General features: G+C 45.4%; 2 protein-coding genes across 2 annotated transcripts; one reads left to right on the forward strand and one right to left on the reverse strand.

Moving 5' to 3' along the window:
• Positions 1 to 17: 17 nt before the first annotated feature.
• Positions 18 to 17925, forward strand: LOC109975481 (aminopeptidase Ey). The gene is made up of 21 exons (XM_065952434.1): positions 18 to 157; positions 4547 to 5261; positions 6940 to 7082; positions 7743 to 7882; positions 9445 to 9571; positions 10367 to 10521; positions 10610 to 10723; positions 11434 to 11577; positions 11830 to 11895; positions 12017 to 12082; positions 13939 to 14111; positions 14355 to 14431; positions 14521 to 14654; positions 14733 to 14788; positions 14864 to 15011; positions 15110 to 15201; positions 15681 to 15791; positions 16218 to 16385; positions 16488 to 16628; positions 16972 to 17053; positions 17639 to 17925. Exons 2-21 carry the CDS (start codon positions 4645 to 4647, stop codon positions 17798 to 17800), a joined length of 2916 nt encoding a protein of 971 aa, XP_065808506.1. The 5' UTR covers positions 18 to 157; positions 4547 to 4644; the 3' UTR covers positions 17801 to 17925.
• Positions 17926 to 19261: 1336 nt separating this feature from the next.
• LOC110004924 (oligodendrocyte transcription factor 2-like) lies at positions 19262 to 20260 on the reverse strand. Its single transcript, XM_065953248.1, has 2 exons — positions 19441 to 20260; positions 19262 to 19366 (listed from the first exon to the last, which is right to left on the reverse strand). The coding sequence occupies exons 1-2, from the start codon at positions 20209 to 20211 to the stop codon at positions 19262 to 19264; spliced, it is 876 nt and encodes a 291-aa protein (XP_065809320.1). The 5' UTR covers positions 20212 to 20260.
• Positions 20261 to 20877: the final 617 nt, after the last annotated feature.

Raw genomic sequence — 20877 nt, forward strand, 5'->3', positions numbered from 1 at the left:
ATAGTTGTGTAATTGTTTTCAGTTGTAAGGACTAGTGTTGTAGTCAAGACCACGCTGACCGAGACCAGGACATACCCGAGACCAGTGGGCTCCGAGACCGAGACAAGACCAGGACATTTAGGGATCAAGACCGAGTCTAGACCACGACCAAAGAAGGGTGAGACCGAAACAAGACCAAGACCTCAAATATCACTGAGAAATCCTCATCTTGTGTGCAGGGGGCGTGTCACTCTTTTAGACCGTAACTAAACACCATGAAGGTTGCGGCCGTAACCGGGAGATAAAAATCAAAATGAATTGAAGTTATTTTTACTTGGAGGAAGAGGCGTGGAAAAATAGTGGCGGTCTTAATTTAAAATCCAGAATCCGCCAAGTCTGGAAAATTTCCGGTAAATTTCTGGTATATTTCCGGTATATTTCCGGTATATTTCCGGTATATTTCCGGTAAATTTTCGGTATATTTCCGGTAAATTTCCGGTAAATTTCTGGTATATTTCCGGTATATTTCCGGTAAATTTCCAGTAAATTTCCAGTAAATTTCTGGTATATTTCTGGTATATTTCCGGTATATTTCCGGTATATTTCCGGTATATTTCCAGAAACTTTCCATGAGAAGTTAAGCTGGGGAATTTTGGAAATATTCCAAATCGGGAACTTTCCATGGGAATTAATGGGAACTAACTGGAAACTGAAGGTAATTTAATCAAACTGTATCATATCAAAGCATGAATATAAACATTCATTTTTTTTGTCATAAACAGACATCCATGCAAAATAAAGCAATTAAAAACATTTCAACAGATTTATTTGTAAGTTAAACATTAATACCATACATACATTTTTTTAACTATATTAACGTATAATATCATCAAAACGTACTTCACTTTATGTAGTCCCCAGTCTAAAATGTGTTGCTTCAATAGTCTTGTGCTCTGGTCTCGAAAGTGTGGTCCAGGGTTCTAGAAATCATCTTGCATGTAATGGAGGAATGCCGCGTGCAGGTAGGGGGCGTGACCTCTGTAGCCCTGCAGTAAACAGTTTGCTATGTGCATGTGATTGATGAATAGCATAGATAGTCAAGTGTACCTGCATGAAATCTGCTTGTTTTAGTCACGATTATGCTAAAATATATTTTCCCCAACTATATTTAAGGGCCAACTTTGAATTTTGTAAATTCCGGGTTTATTTCTGTTTATTCCCATAAACTCCTGTAAATTCCCATGGAAAGTTTCCAACTTTGAAAAAGGTTTAAAAACCCACCTCAGCTCTCAGCCTGTCGTTAGGTTGACTGAAAGTTAGACTGAGACAGCATTTCCAGCATGGAGACTTCTGCCGATGAGCCTCCGGCAGACGGCCCCTACAAGAACAGACAGGCGACGGCACTCAGGCTTCATCCATTAATATTTACAGTCCATGGTCATCACCGAGAGAAAACTTTTTCAGCTCATGGCGAGCTGTTTATAACAAGCCTCTCTGAGTGTTGAGATTTGAGTCAACAGCTCCAACTTCAAAATAAAAGCACCACCATTTCAGAACGTTTGGAAGGGGAAACTGAAACTAACAGAGCGGAGAATTGAATGTTTAACGGATGCAGTGTGGCCAGAGGGCGTCCGATCGTGTTGAAATAAAAATAAACAAAATAAAAAATATAAATATATACACAATTAAAGACTGCACATCAGCTAAAACTCACTTTTTATGTTAACTGTTGTCCTTCGTGTTTAAGACAACGTGTCCCTCCTAAATCTAAAGCAGCTTCTTTATTTATGGGGATACTGTCAGACTTTTGTGTTTTTTCTCATTTTGCACGAACAGAGTTCATTGTGCAGCCCTTCAGGGTGATTCTGCTGAAACACATCTGTAATCTGATCTGATGAAGTGCCACCTTTCAAAAGCATCAAAACAGAAAAAAAAACTCTCAAAACAAGACACAACAAGTTGAAGAGCAGCCTCTAGTTAAAATATCTGGCTTAGAAGATTGTGCAACATCCTGATTCATGCATCATTTTTTTACACACTCATCGTCGACCAAACGGTGGAAGTGACACATTGCATGACCTGCTGAACAAAAAACAGATTTGACTCCCAACTTTTTCTGACTTTGTTCACAAGAGAGCAATCGGGCACACGTTTTGGGCAAGCGGTCAATGTGCTTGAAGCGAGCGCAGATTAAAATCAAAGTCAACAAAACCACAAGTGAAGTAAACCGGCGTCTGACTCCAGAACTCAGAGCAGGTAAGAGATCGTCATGGTTACAGGAGAAATGTTTATTGTTGCTCTGCTCTGAGTTTGTACTTAGCGGATGTTTCTGAAGCTCTTCTCAGGCATTCAGCTTCAGAACAGACCTCTGATTAAAGACTCAGAGGCTTCTTCTTGTGATGCCTCAGGTCCAATTAAAAGATTTACGAGTCTGAAAGTTTACTAGACTGCTCTTCACTATGAGGTCGTTAACTCAACAGTTACAAAGAATGGGCCTCTGGAAAGCCTGGCTCCCACTGTACGATTTGTCCTCGATTGTCTAGAAGTCGGGGTGGCACGTCAGCTCACACTGCACGACTAAATCGTTTACGACGCCCGACCAGACCTTGACATTTATGTGCTCACACTGTACAACCCGATTGTCGGGCACGGCAATCGGGTCGTACAGCGTACGGCGAAATCAGGACGGAGCGTTGACAATTGTTAATAAAGTTTCATTTGAAAAAAACAAAGGACGACGGTCGGTGAAAGAGAAGGAAGTGGAAGACAATCGTAGATATATGGAGACAAGTTTCAGAAAAGTGCTGCACTGATGTTCTGTACAGAGAGAAAAAAAAAATGCAGGGTTGCATCCTGCCGCTGGTCGCCATGACTACAGTCCTCCCTTGTCTCTCATTGTTATATTGTAGTCACACACAACTTCTGCCGGACCCTTTCACGACGTAATTGTCAAGATTTTTAATTCTAAATATTAAACATGTTTGAAATACATCGGGGCGTCCCCGACGATCGCCGGGCAGATCGGGGAAACGTTAAGACTGGATCTTTGGACCGCTCACACTACGAGATAATCTGAGCAGAGAATCGGGTCCGAGCAGCCTCGAGTCGGGAGAGACCCTGAGATTGTCGGGAAGGAAGAATCGGCCCAAATATCCTGCAGTGTGAGCCAGGCTTAAAGATGTGATTGTTCTGCTGCTGCATGCTTTGTTTACCTTTGACTCCACTTCTTCATCATACCAGCTTCACTGAACACAGCGTCGGAGCTGTGATTTGTCTTGTCTCGGACGATGCAGCCTCTCGGGATAACTGCAAACTTTTTTAGGGTTCTGGTGTAGCTAGCGGTTATTTTGGACAAATATCTGGAGTCTGTCCAGTCTGACAGCGTGCCCCAACAGCACTCAGCCTGATTGTATTGTTTTCTATTGGAATGTGTCCTAACTGCTCGATTCTATTCCCCTCTCTGTCGCTCGTGTAGCCGGTTGAAGAACGAGGAAGGAGAGGGCTCTATAAGGCACCGACGCTCTCTCTCCTCACTCAGCAGAGCTCGTTAGCATGTCATACAAAGTCGAGATAAGGGTGAATAAATAAAGTCCACATCATGATTTGAAGCTTTTGAAACTTACCAAACTAACCCAAGGTTCCAGGTACCCCGACTTTAAGAAAGCTCTCACACATTCTCCTACAGGAGTTGGATTTAAATTTAAATTTAAATAAAGACACCTTTAAGAACACATTTGCAACTTGTATAAAAGTAGTTTATGGGGGCGCCGGTGGCCTCGCCATACCGAGGCTGGGGTCCTCGAGAGCAGGAGGACTGGGCTTGGATCCGACCTGTGGCCCCTTACTCCGCATGTTGTTCCTGACTCTCTCTCTCTCTCTCTCTCTCTCTCTCACTTGTGGTATCAGGACAACTCTGACCTGAACAGACCCTGCGTTTGGACTGGCGCTGACGTTCAGCGTTCTCAGCAGCCCGTGTAGGCACCGATCTGACTCAGTCATGATGCCTAATGGCTCCAAAAAGTTCCATTTCCTGTCTTTCCTCAGACGTAATGATGCAAGTTCAGATTCTGCATCAGTCAGTCTTCCCTGCTGCATAACGAAGCGTCTGTTGTACCGCATGATGATGTTGAAATTATGTTTAGATTTTATGACTCTCTGAGGAACTAGACTCCTGTTGTCATGATGTTTAGGGAACAATGCTGTTCTGTTGGGAAAAGGCGTCCATGCACACAAAATGATGTGTTTCCCTTCAACCACTGGAACGTCACATGCAGCTTCTTAAAACCACAAACCATCCGTGTCCAGCGAAGACAAATGTAGAGATTGCACAACATCTTTTGCAGTTTTCTTCTTCACTCTTGGGTAACCATGCGGTGTATTGGTGATGTTTGCAGCGTGTAGACACAGACACAAGTCCTCCTGTTTTTTCCACCACCACATAATTAACAGTGCTGTTCTGGGGGGGGGGGGGGGGGGGTGCTTGATGCAGGTCTAAGGTTCACAGATTAGCCAGGATCCTCACTTATCTCAACTACTTTTTTTACAACTCAATGTTTTGGACTTTCAGGCCCCGGAGATCAACCATTAACTTTGGGCTGGATTTAAAAAGGCAGGGCATAAATATCCGTCCACATCTCACCTCCGGTCAGCTTCTCTGGTGGAGACATGGGGAAAGGATTCTACCTCAGCAAAGCGTTGGTGGTGACCTGTGTGGTGGTGGCCAGCGCCGCCGTGGCCACCATCATAGCCCTATCTGTGGTCTACGCTCAGGAGAAGTCAAAGAATGAAGGGACGACTACTGCCGGCCCGATTACAACCGCCTCCCCCCCACCGCCGCCCACCACGCCGCCCACCACGCCCTCCACCCCGATGGAGCCCTGGCAGCGCTACAGACTCCCCGACTCCCTCACTCCCTCCTCCTACAACGTGACCCTGTGGCCCCGGCTGGCGCCCAACGCAGACGGCCTCTTCGTCTTCCACGGACACTCCCGGGTGGTCTTCAGATGCACGAACGACACGGATCTCATCCTCATCCACTCCAACAAGCTGAACCTCACCAAGTTTGACGGACACCACGCCAAGCTGACGGGCCTCAACGGAGCCGCCGCGCCCCCCCTCAAAAGAACCTGGTTGGAGGTCCCGACGCAGTACCTGGTGGTGCAGCTGAAGAGCCCGCTGAAGGCCGGCAGCATGTACGAACTCTTCACCGAGTTTGTGGGAGAGCTGGCGGATGACCTGGGAGGATTCTACCGCAGCGAGTACATGGAAGACGGAGTGAAAAAGTATGTCTTTTTTTTTTTCATATTTTTGTGGTTACTTTACATTCATGTAAAACCAGAAAGAAACATTGTCACCATCGCTCTTAACTGTTAAGAATAAAAGCAGCACACAGCTAGTTTGGTTAGCTTAGCACAGAGACTGGAAACACGGGGCACTGGATGGCCTAGCGGTTATGTCGCACGCCCCATGTACAGAGGCTATAGTCGTGGGTTTGAATTCGACCTCGGCGCCCTTGCTGCATGTCATCCTCCCACTCTCTCCTCCCAACACTTTCTGTCTCTTCTCAGATAAATCCAAAGCCACTCAAGAGGCTTTTTATGTTTTTATATATCTCAAACTAACAACGTGTTTAGCCCGCATGCACGGCTTCATGTGATACAAGACAATGCACAGGTGTTTTTAAAAAAGGCTGCACTCAGCCCAATCAGAAGCCGAGTGCGTCCACTTTTGTATGAAATAATATTCAGAGGTTAGAAACTCTGGTTTCCTTTCTACTAAACTCCTTAGTGGACATAAGAATAATTTGTTGATTTGAGATGCTTAGATTTGCTTCAAACATAAAAACAACTAAATAAAGTGGATTAACTTGTTTGGAAAAGTTGAAAGGGTGCACTGAAATTTTTTTTTTTTGCAGCTGCTTAAACTCCAGGATGTAGAAACCAAGCATGCACCTCCATTTTTTGTTTTCCATTTTTTGTATCTTAGCACGTTAAGTACTGAAGTGTATTACATTCACATTAGAAAATAAAGATCTAATTATCTCGGCGATTCAGAAACATGCAAATCATGAGCGGCAGGGCAAACAGCAACACGCAGTAAAATAATATTTAAGTTTTAAGAGGTTCTTTATGGGATGACATGCACAGGCTTTGCAGTGATTAAGGCCAGGGGAAGGCATCGTCATGCTAAGCGTGTTAATGAGCAGACGATATCACTCCTCAATCAAATGTCCCCTCACCTCTACTGGATGTGTCTTTGAATCCAGCCGCTGTTTGGCCACATGATGAGGTGACGTCTCACTCGGCTGCAGAACTTTATGGTCCTGTTTGTGCAAAATATCTTTGTGAACTGGACCTTGAGACATGGTAGATAGTGGTTTCCAGTCATGTGAAACTTATCTTGCACTATGCAAGCATTTCCCGTACACTGCAAAAACTTGAATCTAAATCTAGTCAGAAATATCTCGTCGTATTCATTATAAAAGCTAAAAAAAAAATAAGGCCTGCATTGCTTGTTATGAGTTAAAATAAATCCTTAGAATGGGGAATTCTGTGACACATTTAACTATTAAAGGTCCAATCAGTGAGATGTGAAGACAGCTCTCTACAATGTTTAGAATTTAGACTGCAGTACCCATTTTAAACACCAGGGGTCAGAGTTACATACTGCTCCTTTAATTTTTCAATATTTAAAAGCATTTCAGGACTTATTTTATTGCATTTATAGCTTGAAATAAGATATTTATCTAGATTTGTTAGGAAGGCTTTTAGTAAGTGTAATGAGATAGTTGTAATTTTAAATTAAATCCATACACTTAGCTAAGATTTGAGGGTTAGGGTTATGTGTATGACACTGTGTCATGTGTATGGTCTCATCATGTTGCTTTTGTTTCTACAAGTTTAAAATTGTAAGTTCACCTCCTCTTCATCATGATGTTACTTTTCTGTGTGCTGTCATCAGAATCGTGGCTACGACTCAAATGCAGCCGACGGACGCCAGGAAGGCCTTCCCCTGCTTCGATGAGCCCGCCATGAAAGCCATCTTCCACATGACTCTGCTGCACCCACACGGGACCGTGGCTCTGTCCAACGGCATGGACTACGGTAAGTCTCTGTTTCAGTTACATGTACACCTTCAGACAGCTTAAAGCTTAAAGGTCTCACAGTGATAATAACTATATGGAAGCAAAACAAACACATTCAAGGCAGGGTTGATCATTTTCAAAAACTAGCATGATGTTGAAAGTAGCATTCCCTCTGTGCTCCCTCTAAAGCCACGCCCCCTCACTGACATACACGAGCGCCGTTGGTCCAGAAGTGGACCTCAGCTCATGCTTTGAGCGTGGACTCGTGCACACAAGAGGTAGAGAGTGAGCAGAGAGACAGGGAGGCGTCTGATTGGTTCATCAGATTGGTACCTCGTGGCAGACATTGGTTGAAGTTTTTACAGACTTACAAACTGATACAGATGATGGATTCTCTTTGTTCCTGTTTCAGAGAACATGAGCTATTAATTTCTGTCAGGACCTAGAGACAATTTACACCAGAATCTGAAGAAGTGGATCTGGAGGAAAATGACCAACCCTGACTTTAGGACGTCTCATATAGAAATATGAATATATGAAACCCATCCTCATAAGTTACAGATAGAAGCTGTCAACATCAGTCTACTTTTTCTTAATCCTCCAGTAGGAAATCTTTCTGTCACAGATCTGAGGTCGAAGCTATATCAAATAACCAGCTTCCATCTTTGGCCCCTCACAGAGCCCGTTAATGTCACTCTGGACGGCATGGATGTAGTCCAGACCAGCTTTGCCCCCACAGAGATCATGTCCACCTACCTGCTGGCTTTCGTCGTGTGCGACTTTACATTCATCGGTTCCAAACCTGGTGAAGACGTCCTGGTAATCACACATCACACATCACATGATTATTAATGATCTCTGCATTCTGAGCAGTCGCCCTGAAACCGTTGACTGTATATATAAATATGGACGACATGTCTCCACCTCCTACGCCTGTACATATTGAAGCCAAAACACCCTTTTATTTAAACATGTGGATTTGAAGAATCTTTAAAGTCACTTGTAACGTGTAGGTTTTGTGTTGTAAAACCAAAGACGATGAATCCAAAGGGGGGCGGCTGTGGCTCAGTTGGTAGAGTCGGTCGTCTCTCAACCGGAAGGTCAATGGTTCGAGAGCCTCTGTGTGCCATTTTTCACAGATATCGCTCAAATATTCCTAGAATCAAGACTTTAGTTTAGTTTAGTTTATTAGTTTATTTGAATCAGGGACAGAGTACAAACAAAAAAAACATCCGTCTTAGAAGAGAAAAGCTGCTTTGTACCAGATTTAGATAAGAAGCTAATTTCCATCTGTTGTCCCCGGGCAGCAACAATAAAATACAGATCAACCAGTCATGCACACACACACACCCACACACACATGCACACACACACACGCACACAGACAGATATTAAAACATTAGACAACAAAGATGTCGAGATGTCACGTCAATGCTCACAAGACTGGTTCCCTTAAAATCAATTTTTTTTTTACTTGGTGGGAGAAAGTGTGGATGTTTGTGCAAAGTTTCAGTCTAGTTGGGAGATTATTCCATTCTTTAGGGGCGGCTGAGGCTCAGTTGGTAGAGTCGTCGTCTCTCAACGAGGGTTCAATCCCCAGCTCCTGCAGCAACATGTCCGATGTGGAAGACACTAAACCCCGAATTGCTCCTGCTGCATAAGAGTCTCTCTGAAGGTTTCCTCAAGACTGACTGCTGCTCTAATTTGAAGCATGAGGCTCACCCAGCAGCTTCTTATCACTTCTGATGATGTTACTTCTATTAATCCTGCTAACACGCCCGCTGTGATAGCAGCAGCTTGATAAAGACTGATGATGTAAGTTCATGTGAGACTACACTTTAGTCTGAAACTTAATACTTCAACCATCACCGCTCCCTTACTTTGATCATTTATTGATGAAGATGTGCATTCATCCTAAAATATGCTTGAATAATTTTAGTTGCCTGAGATGGCGAGGGGATGAGGGGAGTAACGATATGATAAAAAACACACTTCCTCAGTAGGAATAAACTCAAGTTGCTCGACATCAAGACACCCGAACACATGCAGCCGAGTCGCATGCTGCCTCCTCTCTCCTCCTGCTCTTTACGCTCCGGCCTCTGATTGCTCAGTTGCTGCAGGTGAGGCCGGCTGCACTGAGGCTGAGAAGCAGCACCTGGAGAGCGAGCGAACAGGACAGAGAGAGAGGGAGAGGAAACACACAAACAAACACCAACAACAAGCACTACGGCACATAGCAGCGACCTCAAAGTTTAAATTCTAGCTCATTAACAGTGAAAGGTTCCGCTTGTGTTGCTCGTTGTATATGGCGCCCTCTGCTGGACTCAAAGCTCAGTGCATGTGTGTTTTTGTTTTTCTTTCCTGCATTGTTTTGTGTCCAGATCAGGATCTGGGCCCGTAAGAAGGCCATCGCGGAGGGTCAGGGAGACTACGCTCTGGAGAAGACCGGACCCATCCTGTCTTTCTTTGAGAAATATTACAACTCTTCTTACCCCCTCGCTAAGTCAGGTGAGAGCCACGTGCACACCTGCAGACCTTCACAAAGCCGAGGAAGAACCTGAAACTTCTGTGTTAGACCACATTATTCTAATCGTGTTTATACAGTAATTTATTGATTTAACACTCTGAAAATGTCGTTAAACTTCATAGACGAGGACTTACAAAGAATTAACAATTACTTAATGATAAATATAACTTTTAATTGAGCTGTAACATTCATCTCATAGACTGTATGAAACATGGACGTAGTCTCACTCACTGGTTTCTGAAGCTTTGTTTTGAAGCCAATCGATGACAGTTGCCATATTGGAAATGCTGTCTCACCCTAACTTTGGCTCAACCTAGCACAAGGCAAAGAGGTGGAGTTGAGGCGGAGCTTAAGCCTCCTGACAAACAGCCTAAACACAGTTACAGCTCAGGCTGTTTCTGTGTCTGGACCTTTAAATATGTAAATGAGCTGTGTCCGACCACGCCCCCTCTCTGGAAGGGCTTGGGGTGTACTCGGTCTTTCTCGCTCCATGTCCTATTATTTACGGTGAGAAGGCAGACTCAGAGGGCAGAACAAACACCTAGCTGTGGGAGTGTCACCCACCTGGGGGAGGGGCTACTGCTTTTTGTGATGTCATGAAGGGAAAATCTCCAAACAGCCTGTTTGAGCACACATTTTCTGAAAAGTGGAGCAGGCAGAAGACGGAGAGGATGGACTTTTCTCATCATTGGGGGGTTTGTAGACGGATTAGAGACACAGAAGTGGATTTAGCTTCATATGTGAACTTGTCCTCTGTTGTTGTTTTTTTTTTAAAGACCAGATCGCTCTTCCCGACTTCAGCGCTGGCGCCATGGAGAACTGGGGTCTGATCACTTACAGAGAGACCGCCCTCTTGTACAACCCCGATGTGTCATCCAACGGCGACCAGGAGTGGGTGGCGACGGTCATCTCACACGAGCTCGCACACATGGTATCACAAATTCACTGCTGCACAACCCGTCGACAAAATGATTTTTACATCTGTGATTGGAATGAAAAACAAAGCTCTGCACTTTCAGTGGTTTGGAAACTTGGTGACGATGAGGTGGTGGAACGACCTGTGGCTCAACGAAGGGTTCGCTACTTACGTCTCGTATCTTGGAGCCGACAAGGCTGAGCCAACGTGGAACATGGTAAGCTCTGTTTTTTTAAATGTACCTGTTTTAAAGTTTGCCTAAATGAGCTTTTAAAGGCTTACTATGCAACTCACAGAGCAAAACAAACGCTCTCTTTGGACACAGCTCCTCCATCCCTCCACACGTGTCACCGACGAGGGTCTGTGAGACGACGAGCGGCAGACACTGATAAACAACATAAACAATTCCAAGCTGACTCAGTTGTTTCATCTGGTCGTCTTTGTAGACCAAAGAAAAACGTTTATTCGGTTTGGAAAGTCAGTTGGTGCTCTTTCAGGCGTCCTTATGATGACACGTCCCTGAGTGGGTGGGGCCGTCTCAAATAACAACAAAGAAAAAAGTGAAAACTGAACTGCTGCAATAAGTTAAAATATCCGTCGATGCAGCGAGGGGAATTTGACCTGGGGGTCTTGACATCTTAAAATAAGATCTTTATGTGGACTTGTCAGGTGAATGTGCAGAAAAATAAGATACTTTGAAAAAGAAGTTAGACAAATTCCCTTTGTTAATATTTTAAGCTTTTGCAGTGTAGTTAGTTTTGTAACATGCTCATTTCAGTCAGATCTCTTTTTCTTGTAAAGCTTCATTTTTTAATTTGACTCCAAAATCCTGTTGGCGACCAATAACAACCCGCCTCCAGATGACACTGATTACTGGAAAAATGTGCGTCAGAGCTGAACACAAACTGGTCTCTGTGTGTTTCCCAGAAAGATTTGATCGTCCTGAACGAGATCATCGGTGTGATGGGAGTCGATGCTTTGGCTTCCTCTCATCCGCTCTCGTCCAAAGAGGAGGACGTCCTGAAACCTGAGGACATCAGTCAGCTGTTTGACTCCATCACGTACAGCAAGGTGGCGTTTAAACAACCGACACACACACACGAAGTCTCTCCTGTCGAGACGCATCGTTTCTCTTCATGCTTCACTAAACGAGACACTGACCTCCTCTAAACTGTTCTCTTGTCCCCCGTGTGACTCCCTTTGGAAGATGCAGAATTAAATCAGGCCGCTAATGAATCACTGATGCTCATTAACACACTGCTCTAATTAAATCCTGTGTGATACGCCACCCACCAACACTGCTAATCTCCTCCTCCATCACAGGGAGCTGCAGTCCTCAGGATGCTCTCAGAGTTCATTACCGAGGACGTCTTCTCCAAAGGACTGCATGTGAGTACGCCCAATAAAACTGATGATGTGACTGTGTGGTGAAAATGCACAAAGACTGCTTTTTATTGGCCTGCATATGTCGCTTTGTGAAATTTAAATAAATACTGTTTTCTGTCTGCAGACATACTTAGAGGAGTTCAAATATCAGAACACGGTCTACACCGACCTCTGGAAACACCTGCAAATGGTAAGATAGCATTGAGGCTTTCTTTCTGCAGCAATGCCCCGTCAAAGGGAGTCTCAAAGTCTTCTTTGTTTTCAAAACTATTCATCTGTACGTAATCCCAAAGCAGCAACCATACAGTTTATTCAGTCAGTTTCCCCATCATTAGGAGTACTCGAGATCTCAACTTATTTAGAAAGTTAGAGCCCCAGTTAAAAAAAGTCTGGACATGCCGCTGGTCCTGGGATCAAGTCAAAAGTTTAAATCCTTTGCATCAAATAAGTGTCTACAACTACATGACATGGTCATTGCTTTCTTCTGTTAAAGGGGACATAGTATGAACATATATGTGTGTAACCTGAGAGTCTACTGACCCATAACATGTGAAATAAACCCATCCAGTCCTTTGTTTGTGGTCTGCATAAGTCTTACAACACAGAGAAAAATGCTTCGTTTCTAAATGTGCTCTCCTTGTGATGTCACAGTGGGATTCTGGGGAAAAGAAAATCCCCTCCCCTCCCCTGGTATCTCCACCCATGGACTCCACCTCAAGCCTCGAACAAAACATTTGCACCTGTCCACCATTTTTATTCTCTCTACAGAGGAGTGATGTCTACTGGGAAAACTCAGGGGGGGGGGGGGGGGGGGGTCATTGCATTTAAAGAGACACACACACCAAAACGGAGCGTTCTGAGAGAGCTGGTTTCTACAGGGTCACAAACCTCCTCTGGTGCTTGATTCATGTTATATTTTGACCAAAGCTCAGCACAGATGTTTCATTTAGACCACAGGGGACTGTTTGAAAAGGTGGAGGAGGACTGTTTGAAAAGGTGGAGGAGGACTGTTTGAAAAGGTGGAGGAGGGGAGACTGTTTGAAAAGGTGGAGGAGGGGACTGTTTGAAAAGGTGGAGGAGGGGACTGTTTGAAAAGGTGGAGGAGGACTGTTTGAAAAGGTGGAGGAGGGGACTGTTTGAAAAGGTGGAGGAGGGGACTGTTTGAAAAGGTGGAGGAGGACTGTTTGAAAAGGTGGAGGAGGACTGTTTGAAAAGGTGGAGGAGGACTGTTTGAAAAGGTGGAGGAGGACTGTCTGAAAAGGTGGAGGAGAGGACTGTTTGAAAAGGTGGAGGAGGACTGTTTGAAAAGGTGGAGGAGGGGACTGTTTGAAAAGGTGGAGGAGGACTGTCTGAAAAGGTGGAGGAGGAGGACTGTTTGAAAAGGTGGAGGAGGACTGTTTGAAAAGGTGGAGGAGGGGACTGTTTGAAAAGGTGGAGGAGGGGACTGTTTGAAAAGGTGGAGGAGGACTGTTTGAAAAGGTGGAGGAGGGGACTGTTTGAAAAGGTGGAGGAGGACTGTTTGAAAAGGTGGAGGAGGGGACTGTTTGAAAAGGTGGAGGAGGGGACTGTTTGAAAAGGTGGAGGAGGACTGTTTGAAAAGGTGGAGGAGGACTGTTTGAAAAGGTGGAGGAGGGGACTGTTTAAAAAGGTGGAGGAGGACTGTTTGAAAAGGTGGAGGAGGACTGTTTGAAAAGGTGGAGGAGGGGACTGTTTGAAAAGGTGGAGGAGGGGACTGTTTGGAAAGGTGGAGGAGGACTGTTTGAAAAGGTGGAGGAGGACTGTTAGAAAAGGTGGAGGAGGGGACTGTTTGGAAAGGTGGAGGAGGACTGTTTGAAAAGGTGGAGGAGGACTGTTAGAAAAGGTGGAGGAGGACTGTTTGAAAAGGTGGAGGAGGAGGACTGTTTGAAAAGGTGGAGGAGGACTGTTAGAAAAGGTGGAGGAGGGGACTGTTTGAAAAGGTGGAGGAGGGGGATTATATGTCCTCTTTAAAGTATCTCTTTGCAGGGACCAAGGAAAGTCTCTTGTGTTTTTTCCCTGTGCTAACAGGCCGTGGATAAAGCCGGCGTTCCGCTGCCGTACTCCGTGGAGGAGATCATGAACCGCTGGATCCTGCAGATGGGATTCCCAGTTGTCACCATTGACAGCAAGACTGGAAAGATCAGCCAGAAACACTTCCTGTTGGACCCAGACTCTGTGGTGGATAGACCCTCGCCGTTTGGGTAAGAAAACATTTCTTTATTCTTTAGATATTTTTTTGGGACATTTTTGCCGCCATTGGATCGGACCGCTGAAGAGAGACAGGAATTGTTGGAAGGGGGGAGTAGGCGTCACTTCTAGCAAAAAGGGAGAAGCCCGACCTGGTCCCTGGTTTAATGAAAACCTCCTGGACATAGAGTATGTGTTAGATTTACAACCTTCGATTTTCTAACATGCTTATTTGTTTGGCTGGATGGATGCTTCAGGTACGAGTGGTTCGTCCCTGTGACCTGGATTAAAACTGGTGGAGATGAGCAGCAGTACTGGCTCCAACATAAAGAAGGTGCGTTTTAATTCAGCTTACATGTTCAAAGCATCGTTATAAAAACGAGGATCTGACTCAGAAAATGTTTTTTATTTCCATCCAAACAGCTACAAACACAAACATGATGCTCGGTCCAGACGATTGGTTGGTGGCCAACATCAAAATGAAGGGCTTCTACAGAGTCAACTACGACTTGGAAAACTGGGAACGACTCCTCTCCAAGCTGAGCTCCAAACATCAGGTACAACGCCTCACCTCTGCAATGTTTTCTAAATGACTTCCCAAGCCCCCTAAACTCAACGTCTCTGTCACTTTTCAGGATATTCCGGAGACCAACCGAGCTCAAATCATCGATGACGCTTTTAACCTGGCAAGGTGAGGCCGCGTTCATACAGAGCGTCCTGTCAAGACGTAGAAAGAACAAGTTCAGCTAACACGTTTTGCTTTCAGGGCAAAGATGGTGGACACAACTCTGGCTCTGAGGACCACAAAGTTCCTGGATAAAGAACGTGAATACATGCCCTGGGAGACCACCAGACGCAACCTGAATTACTTCATCCTCATGTTTGACCGCAGTGAGGTGTATGGACCCATGCAGGTCAGTGTCCAGATATCTTCTTCATCTTTAATTAAGCCAGCTGATAATGAAGGAGTTCAGTTTGGTTATAACAACTGGAGTCCGTTTTCATCCCTCAGGCTTACATAAAGAAACAGGTCACTCCGCTGTTTAATCACTTCAAAGATCTCACTGCCAACTGGACAAAGATCCCAGATAATCACACCGACCAGTAAGTTCATCAGATATTTGCTCCTCTCTCATGAACATGTGTGGGCTTTAACTGTCTGGACAAAACACCACAAGACATTTTCACATCTGCACTCCTGAAAATATCTAGACAACTTTAGGAGGACTGCCCCTGAAATCCTCCTGATCTGGTTGTTCACACAAGCACCTCACAGAGGGAGACTATCCCTGTCAGACTGGAAGAGGGGGGGGGGGGGGGGGGGGGGGTCTCCTGAGGCAAGACGTGCAAAGAAAGAACAATGTGGAAGAACATACTGGGGAAAAGAAAACAAAATGCAGCTTGCTTGCAGTTGTTTAGTGTGTTAAGATGGTTAAAATCCCACAACAATATGTAAAATGAAAACAAATAAATAAACACAGCCAGAGAAAATGGTTCACACACTCTCAGACTTTGAGTTGCAGTTGACTCTCCTTCAGCGTTCTTCTTCTGAGTGTTACATCATTACTCTTGTCTCCGTCCAGGTACAATCAGGTGAATGCAATCTCCATGGCCTGCAGCACAGGAGTGCCAGGATGCAAGGAGCTGACCACCGGCTGGTTCAGAGAGTGGATGGCAAACCCAGAAGCCAACAAGTATGTGAACTTTCCTTTTATTCTTTCCAACATCTCTGAAATGTCCTAAATCCTAAATCCTGTAGGTAGTGCCATGTTTTTGCCATCCACAAGAGGCGACCCCTTGAAGCCAGGGCAGACGTCCCTCAGCCCAACAACGTTTTCCAGCTCCTCTTGGGGGAAGCTGGATGTATCAGTGCTGCACCCTGCATTCTTCCCCAAGAAGGATGTAATTTCCCTGAGGCGTTCTTGGGCTTAGACCGCAGCCCTTAGGCTTCATAAGGCGTCTTCAGGAACCAATGGATGAGCTCACTGAGACTACGTCCATGTTTTATACAGTCCACCTCTTCAGACTCTTATAATCCATTCCCCCTCCTTGATTTCACTGATTCCACTGCTGCTGCCATTGTCTCTAACATATTGGGTCATCTTTATGCTTTGTTCCAGCATTAGTCCTAACTTGAAGTCCACAGTGTACTGCAGTGCGATCGCAGCAGGGGGGGTGGAGGAGTGGGACTTTGCCTGGTCCATGTTCAAGAAGGCCACCATCGCGTCCGAGGCTGAAAAACTCATGTATGCTCTGTCCTGCACCAAACAGCCCTGGCTGCTCAACAGGTCAGCAACACTCAGACTATTTTGTTTTGATGTAGAGCTCTTAATTAAACCTGTACCATCCTCCTCCGTCAGCAAAGTCCTCACTGTGAGAGTGTGTTGCAGGTATCTGGAGTATTGTCTGGACCCAGAGAAGATCCGTAAGCAGGATGCTACTTTCACCATCACTTATATCGCTGCAAACTCCGTCGGTCAGTCTCTGGCGTGGGACTTCATCAGATCCAACTGGGACCATATATTCAATGAGTGAGTTGACTGATGCACATATGGAGTGTGTGGATGTTTCACAGGTTTGCAGGGTTTTGGTTAAAAACACATTGCAAAAGACTAAAAACATGTTAGAAGTATTTGGATTTACCTGGTGTGAGTGCACATAAATGCTGCCTTCTCCCCTGAGGGGGGCGGGGGGGATTTTCTTGAGCACAATCATGTTAACTGCATACATACTGAATTGCCGCTCCCACCCTCTGGAACTTTCTCCATAAAACATCAGAGACTCCTTTATTATTATTATTATTATTATTATTACTAATTTCCTGACGGATAACGTGATGATCTGACTCTGTCATGTTTTTTTGTTTTTCCTCAGTTATGGCGGTGGATCGTTTTCGTTTGGAAGATTGATCGATGGAGTGACCAAACGGTTCTCCTCCGAGTTCGAGTACAAACAGGTACAGTTCCTCTTACTGATACTGAATGACCCAGTGTAACATTTAAGTTCTTAAATAAGATTACATTAGTGTAGAAAAACTTAAATATTGCAGCCTGCTCCTGAAAATTCCCTGAGTTAGTTGCCCTTTCACACACGTCCCACTCAGTGGGAGATTTTCCCTCTCTGGTGGACAGATTACTGCAAATCCAAGATGGATGAGGCAACAGAGTCCAACTCCTTGAAGGCAGTTGTTGCCTTAATTTCAATGCTATGTGTAATTGGATGCGTTCACAGTATTAAAAAAAGAGCCGGAAAGAATGTACTGGCGAGCAGGAAAGAGTTAAAGCGGTTTCAAGTGCACAAAAAAGACTTCCTGCTGTGTTCACACGTTGGCTCACCCCGACTTCCTGCAGAGATTAAACCAGGAGCTGGCAGGAAAAAGTCCAGACAGTAGCTTTATTAGCTTTATTTTGTGCAATTCAACCCAAAAATGTTTCCTGGATTTTCAGGAGGTTTGTGCATGTGTGAAAAGGGCTGTGCTCTAAACGCAGACATGAATCCCAGTAACCCTCTTCCTCTTGTTCTTCTTCTTCTTCCTCTTCAGCTGCTGCAGTTCAAAGAAGACAACGCCGGGCACTTTGGCTCGGCCTCTGCGTCCCTTGAGCAGGCTCTGGAGAGGACAAAGGCCAACATTAACTGGGTGGAGATGAACAAGAAACAGGTGTTGGACTGGTTCACCACTGAAGCTTCTTCTTCTCCAGTTTAACACGTTTTACTGCGGCTGACAACAAATTATTATTATTATAAAATTGTTCAGAGAGTGATGACGCTTTTTTAAGATGTATAGTATTGATTTAACCTTTTTATGAATAAAGACTCTTTAATACCAAATCTCAGTTTGTGTGTGAACAAATGTGTTTCAAACAGGAGTCAACGGGGTTATGATGCACAGCTGTGAGCGGCCATGTTTGTTCTGCGGAGACGCGGCTGAGGTGCAGGTAGTCTGCAGCTGTCAGAAACCGGGTTAAGGAGTATACATGACACAGAATCCTGTTTTCTTTCAGAGTTCTCCAGGTAGTGAAATCTGATGTTTACATGCACAAAAACAAAAACAGGATTCTTTAAAACCCCGATCAAATCCATGTAAATTCTCTCATTGTTAACTTAAACATTGTGAAATAATTAATTCACAAAGTGGGCTGCGCCTTTTACAAGATACAGAAATAGTGATGCTTCTGGCTCATCTTAATCTTAAGAGGCCGGGAAATCAAACAAAGTGTTTTCTTTGGTCTCAACAACCAGCCGTGTTTACACAGGAGAGAGAAAAGGTGCCAATTAACAGGTCCTGGTTCAGCTGCCACTCCTCTCAGCGGGGGTCTTTCCTTAAAGACTTTAGAGGGGATGTGCTCCCTGTTTAGCACCTCATCGTCCTGCTGACAGCTGCACTGTTTGTTTTAGGAAGTCTCTGAACGGCTGGATATGTTAAAGCTCCTGTGAGGACTTTTCAGCTGGTTCAGGATCAGACTGAAATAAAAACGTAATCACCTTAAAATGACCGACAGAAGCCAACGTGACCATCAGCCATAAGACAGATCATTTCTAAAGAGTCATTTTTAATATCTGAAACCTCAACGGGTAGGTGTCACAGTGAGTCAAAGCATGCTGCAGGAGCCTTTGTGACACATGTAACTATTAAAGGTCCAATCAGTGAGCTGTGTAGAGAGTGAAATGATAAAGGTATCTTACTAGCTGATCAGACATTAAGGAAACAGCTCTCTATGATGTTTAGAATCTGGACTGCAGTACCCATTTTTAAGCACTTGGTGTCAGAGCTACATACTGCTCCTTTAAGAGAAAGGAGGAGAAGATCACTTTCCCAGAAACTAGATTTTACACATTAACAGGATAAGATCAACAAATAGAGTTATGACTTTGTCCACAGGGGGGCGCCTGAAAGTTTAAGTTTCTTGAAGGTGAATGAATGCAACAAACACAAGTGTTTATTTTAAATATTAATATTTTATTCTTTTGACATTGTGATAAAAATAATAAATTAACACTTCTATGTACAAAACCACAAGAAAAGGGCGGACATTTTGCTCTAAATAACAAAAAAGAGATGGTTGGTCCAATCGTGTTTTTAGGGGGGTCATTGTTGCAATGAAGATAGTTCGATCAGAAGGATCAGTGAGTCTCTCAGCAGTGTCCAGAGAACGGGACGATGTCCTCAAATTGCTGCTGCTGCATCCAGTAATGCTCGCTGGGAAGCATTCTGCAGAAGCTTCAGAGACCTGATGACACAAAAGAGATTCTTTTTAGGAAAACATTCACACTGAAAGGAGCGACACAGTCATGAAAAACAAAGACTCAGCTGTCTGAAAGTCAAAGAGCAGGATGTGAACATACCTGATATGAGGGCTGCAGATAGGACATGTGTGCTGTGCTCATGCTGGGACTCTCCGGCTCCTGAGGGAGGTAGCTGGTAGTCGGCTGACCCAGGAACTGGTTGAGGGTCTGTGGCTGCTCCACGGAGCCCGAGGACGCCCTCTGCTCCAGCGCCTCCTCGCTGAGGCCCAGCTGAGCCGACAGGTGGGAGATGTAGCGGATGGTGAGGCGCAGGGTGTCGATCTTGGTCAGGGTCTGCCCGGCTGGAGCCACCGACGCCGGCAGGTAGTTCCTGAGGTGATGCATGGCCTTGGTCAGATCCCTCATCCTCAGCTTCTCTCTCTCGCTGGCCGTCTGACGCTTCTTCCCCGGGTACCTCGACCTGGACTTCTTTGCGGTGGTGGTGGAGGCGGTTTTGGAGCAGGACTGTTGTGTCTCGTTGGAGAGATGAGGCGCCACGGGGCTTTTGAAGACGAAGCAGTCCAGAGCGTCTTGTTCGTTTGAGGAGCTCTGGAGGGAGGCGGGGGAGAAGCAGAAGGAATCCACAGAGGAGGTAGGAGACAGGCTGCTCCCGGCGCTGAAGTAACCCGGGTCTGCTGCCGGATCGAAAGCCAGAGGGTCGTAACATTTGTCCAGCAGGGACTCGCAGTCGAACAGGAAAGAGTTATCCTGGAGCTGCAGAGCGGAGCAGTGAGAAACATCCATGACTGATCGTGAAGTGGGAGAAGCTGTCAGTGTGTCTCTGGTGAAGCAGGCAGAGGAGAGTGAGGAGCACCAGAGAGGAGGCTGCATATATGTGGTGGGAGGTGCGACGTTGCACCTCCAGGCAGCCACCTCTGGTCCTGAGAAGCTCTGGGAGCAGGGCTGACACCTTGGACGGGGGGGGGGGGGGGGGGGGGGGGGGGGGGGGGGTCTCATGGGAAACAGGGCCAGGCTCCAAGGACAAGGTGTGACCCTGGAGCTCGCAAGAGACATGAATTCACACCAGAGTCACCTCTTCAAGCCTGGAAACACAAACCCTGACGTGATGGGGGGATGAACCTGGGTCACAGGTCTGACTCTGGACCTGGGTCACAGGTCTGACTCTGGACCTGGGTCACAGGTCTGACTCTAAACCTGGGTCACAGGTCTGACTCTAAACCTGGGTCACAGGTCTGACTCTAAACCTGGGTCACAGGTCTGACTCTGGACCTGGGTCACAGGTCTGACTCTAAACCTGGGTCACAGGTCTGACTCTGGACCTGGGTCACAGGTCTGACTCTAAACCTGGGTCACAGGTCTGACTCTGGACCGGAGGGACTTTTTCAATATCAAAAAACGTTTTTGACTGTGACCAGAATCTCCTTCATCTGTTACCAAACATAAATCTGAATAAAAGAAGAAGACGATCACTCTGAGCTCTCAGACTCACTCAAATGTTTTTAATTCATCACATACAAGTTATGTGTTACCTGATCT

The sequence above is a fragment of the Labrus bergylta genome, chromosome 3 (genome assembly GCF_963930695.1).
Source record: "Labrus bergylta chromosome 3, fLabBer1.1, whole genome shotgun sequence".
NCBI classification, from domain to species: Eukaryota; Metazoa; Chordata; class Actinopteri; order Labriformes; family Labridae; genus Labrus; species Labrus bergylta.